This window comes from Alosa sapidissima, chromosome 15 (genome assembly GCF_018492685.1).
Source record: "Alosa sapidissima isolate fAloSap1 chromosome 15, fAloSap1.pri, whole genome shotgun sequence".
Lineage (NCBI taxonomy): Eukaryota > Metazoa > Chordata > Actinopteri > Clupeiformes > Clupeidae > Alosa > Alosa sapidissima.
In genome coordinates this window covers 34,442,888-34,450,062 of record NC_055971.1, presented here as the reverse complement: position 1 = coordinate 34,450,062, position 7,175 = coordinate 34,442,888, and the positions used below count along the sequence as shown (strand labels likewise).

The following is a 7,175-nucleotide window of genomic DNA, read 5'->3' as shown; positions in this document are numbered from 1 at the left end:
AAATATCAATATCGTACCGATATCGTATATCGCCAATCAGCCCCAAAATATCGGGATATCAGTTTTGGTCCAAATCGCCCAGCCCTACGTGTGTGGGTGGGGTGGGCGAGTGTGTGTGGGTGGGGTGAGTGGGGTGTGTGGGGTGAGTGGGGTGTGTGGGGTGAGTGGGGGGGGTGTGTGTGTGGGGGGGGTGTGTGTGTGGGGTGAGTGGGGTGAGTAGGAGGCCCAGCACAAGAACGCACTGTGCGGAGCTACAGAATAAGAGGTGTGTGTGTGTGTGTGTGTCCTCTATCCAGGCTGCTTCAGCGTCTGCATGAAGTCCTCCGACAGAGTCAGGATCTCAAGACTGATAACCTTCAAAAGGAGAAGCGAGTGGACCACCTCTGTGATGAGAATGGACTGCTCTCCACACAGGTGTGTGTGTGTGTGTGTGTGTCTGTCTGTGTGTGTGTGTGTGTGATGAGAATGGACTGCTCTTAACACAGGTGTGTGTGTGTGTGTGATAAGAATGGACTGCTCTCAACACAGGTGTGTGGGTGGGTGTGTGTGTGTGTGTGTCTGTGTGATACGAATGGACTGCTCTCAACACAGGTGTCTGTGTGTGTGTGTGTGATACGAATGGACTGCTCTCAACACAGGTGTGTGTGCCTGTTTGTGTGTGATATGAATGGACTGCTCTCAACGCCTGTGTCTGTGTGTGTGATACGAATGGAGTGCTCTCAACACAAGTGTGTGTGCCTGTGTGTGTGTATGTCTGTGTGTGTGTGTGTGATACGAATGGACTGCTCTCAACACAGGTGTGTGTCTGTTTATGGAATAGAAATGTAATCAACGTTTCAATAATGGAATAGAAATGTAATCAACTTTTCAATAATGGAATAGAGAAATGTACAACTTCTCAATAATGGAATGGCTTTTAAAAAATGGAACGGGTGAACAGACAGATTCTTCTTCCAGTCTAAGAAGAATCCAGCTGCAGTATCAAACTATAATGTTTCCCAGTGAGGGACATTCACACACTAGGCTACTAAATGCACTGTGTTATGGAACAGCCATCTTCTTCTCACATCCAATATCCAACTAAAAATACAAAAACAATTTTCTTGATACATTTGAACATGAAAAATGGAAGTATTGCACAAACACAGGGCAGGAGATATGCCATATGTATGAAAACAGTGCACGTAGATAGATAGATGGACAGTGGTGTAGTGGGGGGGACGCTTTAATGACATCATTGCAAAAACTGGCACCTCCACATACGGTGCGTAAGGCCAAGGCCAAATTGTTACCAGCTTTCGTGAACATGAAACCAAATTTTAAAAAAAATTAAATGACTTGGATTAGCTTCAAAATGTAATGTCTTCACCCAAACTACACTTTTCCACCAAAGTCTATGAATATCATCTGTAGCTTCAGTTTGTAGTAGGATAAACAGACGAACCATAATGTAGAGTAGCCTATATAATCTAGCGTAGTCTAATCTTGACGCATAACATGCCGCGGCTTCATTCATTACCACATGTAAACCATGACAATAATAGCGCAATTCACACGCATTCAACACGCTGTGTGGGCAGCGTAGCTCAGTTTCAACACGCTGTGTGGGCAGTGTAGCTCAGTTTCAGGGGGCGTCATATGAATGTCATTGCGAATGATTAAAATGCAGGGCTGCACAGTCAATAAAACAAAACGAAACAAAAATAACAAAGAACATTGGGCAGGCAAGTGCCAGTCATTTGAAAAGTTTTTGTTTGGATGAACGTAGCTGCACCAATCCTAGTTTTTCCTAAAGTTGTTCAGGTTCACCGTTGGGTCATTACTTCTGGTTAAATGACCTTATCACTTATATTGGAGCTCCCTCGATAAAAATCACTCGTGTTACTCACACATGCTTATCGTGTCATTTTGACCACTGGTTTAGCCTACCTGCTTTCTGCAAAACACAAACGAAAGAATTGCAAGGAAGTGAGCCATGAAGATGCTATTCGGATACAGGCAGCTGTAGCCTATAATCTATGGTTTTCTAGCCACTTTCTATCTACTTTCGGGTAACGCGGAACGACGAGCTGCATCGTTTTTAACGTCTTTTACGCATGGTGGAGTGCTACAGCATGACGGTCATTCTTGTAACGAATTTTATGGCAAAGAGGCCTAATTGGAGACAAGGAGAGACGCCGGTGCAGCTCAGATGCCTTCTTAATTTAATTCATTCTTTACTAAAAGGTGCAAAACATTATTAACTTTGACTAACGTTTCGATGTAGTCACATCTTCATCAGAGTTGCGGAGAACCCTCCTCCTTTGTCGCCTAATTGGAGACATTTGTGTGATGCGTTATCACTGGTAACAACACTTGTTATATTAATAAATGCTTATTAAAATGCTCAAAACAATGCTCCAAGAAGTGTGGGGACGGTGTTCCCCCGCGTCCAACGCCCACTACACCCCTGCAGATAGATACTTACTTACTTTATTGATCCCCAAGGGGAAATTCAAGACTGTCTGTTTTGCGGTGAAAAACTTCTGCATGTTAAAAGCAGGTGTAATCCAAATTCAGGTGAAATGCGTCAATTGGAAAAACATTTAGAGATGGCTGAATCCGTATTCAAGCATCAGTTTTCTTCATTGTAGGCTACTGTGTCAGAAGCAAGTTTTTGCTGTTCGGTTGTATTTTCACTTTCACAACATCCACTTCCCAATCTGCTAGACGAGGCTATTAAGTCATAGCCTCCGTCTACGTGCAGTAATTAGTTTGAGTATGTCGCTGCTTCCACAACATCCACTTCCCAATCTGCTAGACGAGGCTATTAAGTCATAGCCTCAGTCTACGTGCAGTAATTAGTTTGAGTATGTCGCTGCTTGTTGACATCTTATTATTCTGTATGATCGCTGAACTTCGATTCGTTTTAATGTCACAATCTGTTAACTCCATTCAACTGCGCTTGTGATTCAGCTGTGGCCACGCAATTGATGATCGATGCAAGAAATGTGTTCAGGCAACTGAGGATTTGGTTCAGAGAATGGAGTAAAGCCTTGGGTTGAGTTCATCATCTCCTACTCAGGTGCGTGAGCTGGCTGGGCAGCTGGCGTCGCTAAGGCAACAGATGATGCTCCTACAGGAGGAGGAGCTTCAGAGTGGCAGCAGAAAGCAGGAACTGCAGCAGGAGCTAAGCCAAGCGCTGCAGCACAAGGTGCCTTTTCCTTCTCCCAGTACACTGCTGTGTGTGTGTGTGTGTGTGTGTGTGTGTGTTGGGCTGATGGTTTTTGTGTGTCTCCAGGAGTGTCTGAGTGAGCAGCTGGAGATTGAGCGGGGGAAGGTGTGTGTGTTGGAGGAGGAGCTGACAGAGGTGCGCTTTCGGCCCTGTCACCATGGAGACGGGGAGGTCATGGGACCCATAATGGAGGTACAGTACACGGCAATGCATTGTACTAAATGTGTTCATTCTGTGGCGTGTGTGTATACACGTGTGTGTGTGTGTGTGTGTGTATGCGTGCGCATTTATTTTTCTCCAACATGTCAACTGATGTGGTTTTGTTCTAGTGGGAACGTTTGCAGCAGGAAGTGACCAAACTCCAGGTTCAGCTTCACGAAGCTGCCACTGAGAAAGAGGCGGACATGCTTGCCTTGGACACTGAGCGTTCTGAGAAGATGGCGCTATTACAGGAAGTTGCTTATCACCAACAGGAAGTAACCAAACTGCAGACTCGACTTCGGGAAGCTGCCACTGACAAGGACGCGGATATGATTACCTTGGAGACTGAGCGTTCTGAGAAGATGGTGCTGCAACAGGAAGTAACCAAGCTCCAGGCTCAGCTTCAGGAAGTGGAAACTGAGAGGGGAGCTCATATCGTAGCCTTGGAAACAGAGCTTGCTCAGAAGAATTTATTGCAGGAAGAAGTCATGCAGTACCAACAGGAAGTGACCACACTACAGACTCAGCTTCAGGAAGCTACTGCTGAAAACAAAGCTCATATGGTTGCTGTGGAAGCAGGACATGCTCAGAAGACCTTGCTGGAGCAGGAAGTGACCAAACTGCAGACTCAGCTTCAGGAAGCTGCCACTGACAAGGAGGCGGATATGGTTGCCTTGGAGAATGAGCGTTCTGAGAAGATGGTGCTACAACAGGAAGTGACCAAGCTCCAGGCTCAGCTTCAGGAAGTGGAAACTGAGAGGGGAGCTCATATGGTTGCCTTGGAAAAAGAGCTTGCTCAGAAGAATTTATTGCAGGAAGAAGTCATGCAGTACCAACAGGAAGTGACCACACTACAGACTCAGCTTCAGGAAGCTACTGCTGAAAACAAAGCTCATATGGTTGCCATGGAAGCAGGACATGCTCAGAAGGCCTTACTGGAGCAGGAAGTGACCAAACTGCAGACTCAGCTTCAGGATGCTGCCACTGACAAGGAGGCGGATATGGTTGCTTTACAAAGTGAGCGTTCTGAGAAGATGGTGCTACAACAGGAAGTGACCAAGCTCCAGGCTCAGCTTCAGGAAGTGGAAACTGAGAGGGGAGGTCATATGGTAGCCTTGGAAACGGAGCTTGCTCAGAAGAATTTATTGCAGGAAGAAGTCATGCAGTACCAACAGGAAGTGACCACACTACAGACTCGGCTTCAGGAAGCTGCTGCTGAAAACAACGCTCATATGGTTGCCGTGGAAGCAGGACATGCACAGAAGGCCTTGCTGGAGCAGGAAGTGACCAAACTGCAGACTCGGCTTCAGGAAGCAGCCACTGAGAAGGAGGCGGATACAGTTGCCTTGGACAATGAGCGTTCTGAGAAGATTTCACTGAAGCAGGAAGTGACCAAACTCCAAACTCAGCTTCAGGAAGTGGACACTGAGAGGGGAGCTCATATGGTAGCCTTGGAGACGGAGCGTGCTCAGAAGACTGCTCTGCAGCAGAACGTTCTGCATTACCAACAGGAAGTGACCACACTGCAAGCTCAGCTTCAGGAAGTCGCCACCAAGGGGGGTGCTGATCTGGCAGTCTTGGAGATGGAGCGAGCACAGAGGATTACTTTGCAACAGGAAGTTACTAATCACCAACAGGAAGTAACCAAACTCCAGGCTCAGCTTCAGGAAGCTGCCACTGCGAAGGAGGTCGATAAAGTTGCCTTGGATGCCGAGCGTTCTCAGAAGATGGCGCTACAACAGGAAGTTACTAATCACCAACAGGAAGTAACCAAACTCCAGGCTCAGCTTCAGGAAGCTGTTGCTGAAAACAAAACTTATATGGTTGCTGTGGAAGCAGGACATGCTCAGAAGACCTTGCTGGAGCAGGAAGTGACCCAACTGCAGAATCAGCTTCAGGAAGCTGTCACTGAGAAGGAGGCAGATAAGGTTGCCTTGGAGACCAAGCGTTCTCAGATGGCGGCGCTAGAACAAGGAATTACTAATCACCATCAGGAAGTGACCAAACTCCAGGCTCAGCTTCAGGAAGCTGCTGTTGAAAACAAAGCTTATATGGTTGCCGTGGAAGCAGGACATGCTCAGAAGAACTTGCTGGAGAAGGAAGTGACCAAACTGCAGACGCAGCTTCAGGAAGCTGCCACTGAGAAGGAGGCAGATATGGTTACCTTGGAGACTGAGCGTTCTGAGAAAATGGTGCTACAACAGGAAGTTACTAATCACCAACAGGAAGTAGCAAAACTGCAGGTTCAGCTTCAGGAGGTCTCCACCAAAGGGGGTGCTGATCTGGCAGTCTTGGAGATGGAGCGAGCACAGAGGATTACTCTGCAGCAAGAAATTACTAATCACCAACAGGAAGTGACCAAACTCCAGGCTCAGCTTCAGGAAGCTGCTGTTGAAAACAAAGCTTATATGGTTGCCATGGAAGCAGGACATGCTCAGAAGACCTTGCTGGAGAAGGAAGTGACCAAACTGCAGACGCAGCTTCAGGAAGCAGTCACTGAGAAGGAGGCAGATATGGTTACCTTGGAGACCCAGCGTTCTCAGATGGTGGCGCTTCAACAGGAAGTAATTAATCACCAACAGCAAGTGACCAAACTCCAGACTCAGCTTCAGGAAGCTGACACTGAGAAGGAGGCAGATATGGTTACCTTGGAGACTGAGCGTTCTGAGAAAATTGTGCTACAACAGGAAGTTACTAATCACCAACAGGAAGTAGCAAAACTGCAGGTTCAGCTTCAGGAGGTCGCCACCAAGGGGGGTGCTGATCTGGCAGTCTTGGAGATGGAGCGAGCACAGAGGATTACTCTGCAGCAAGAAATTACTAATCACCAACAGGAAGTGACCAAACTCCAAGCTCAGCTTCAGGAAGCGGTCACTGAGAAGGAGGCAGATAAGGTTGCCTTGGAGACCATGCGTTACCAGATGGCGGCGCTTCAACAGGAAGTTACTAATCACCAACAGGAAGTGACCAAACTCCAGACTCAGCTTCAGGAAGTTGCCACCAAGAGGGAAGCAGACATGAAGACTTTGGAGATGGAACTTTCTAGGAATACTTCACTAGCGCAAGAAGTCACTAAACTGCGGTCTCAGTTTCAGACAGCTGTGTCTGAGAGAAAAGCAGACCTTGTTTCCTTGCAGACAGAGGTTGCTCAAAAGGTGGTACTACAACAGGAAGTGATGAAACGTGAAGAAGAGGTGACCAGGCTGCTTTTGCAGCTTCAGGAAGCTGCCAGGGAGAAGCAAGCAGACCTTGTTTCCCTGGAAACGGAGTGTGCCCAGAGGGTGGCGCTGCAGCAGGAGCTGTCTGTGCTGCAGGTGCGGCTGCATGAGTGGGAGGAGTCTAAGAAGAGGGCGGAGATTAAGGTGCAGGCCCTGCGCCGGGAGCTGGAGACAGTGCAGACGCTCAACAGCACACTGCAGAGGGAGAACAGCGCCACCCAGAGGCTCGCCGACACACTGCAGAAACAGCTGGAGATGAAGGAGTACGACAGCAAGGTCAGTAGCACTCACACACACGCACTCATGCACACATGCCAATAGGCCTTAAACAGTTCTCACTTACAAACCTTATACAGGAGACATGATGATAAACAAACACACACACACACGCCTTGTAAATGTTTCAAATGTGAGGTGCGGAGTGTAAACCTGTCCCTGCCCTGCTTCTCTTCTCACACACACACACACTAGGCTCTCAGAGCCCGCAGTAATTACCACCCCCACTCTTTAAATACCCCCCCCCCCCCCCCCCCCATACACAC

At 47.8% G+C, this 7,175-nt stretch overlaps 1 protein-coding gene across 5 annotated transcripts in view; it reads left to right on the top strand.

The window, feature by feature from the left end:
• numa1 (nuclear mitotic apparatus protein 1) overlaps window positions 1–7,175 on the top strand; it is a 47,319-nt gene that overhangs the window by 25,354 nt on the left and 14,790 nt on the right. For 3 of the 5 annotated variants that reach the window (XM_042062930.1, XM_042062932.1, XM_042062931.1), the window contains exons 11-14: window positions 297–414; window positions 3,065–3,193; window positions 3,281–3,406; window positions 3,544–6,909. In XM_042062930.1, the coding sequence (XP_041918864.1) occupies window positions 297–414; window positions 3,065–3,193; window positions 3,281–3,406; window positions 3,544–6,909 (3,739 nt within the window). Of the gene's footprint in view, window positions 1–296; window positions 415–3,064; window positions 3,194–3,228; window positions 3,407–3,543; window positions 6,910–7,175 lie in introns of all 5 variants that reach the window. The other 2 variants (XM_042062933.1, XM_042062934.1) reach the window with 2 other exon arrangements.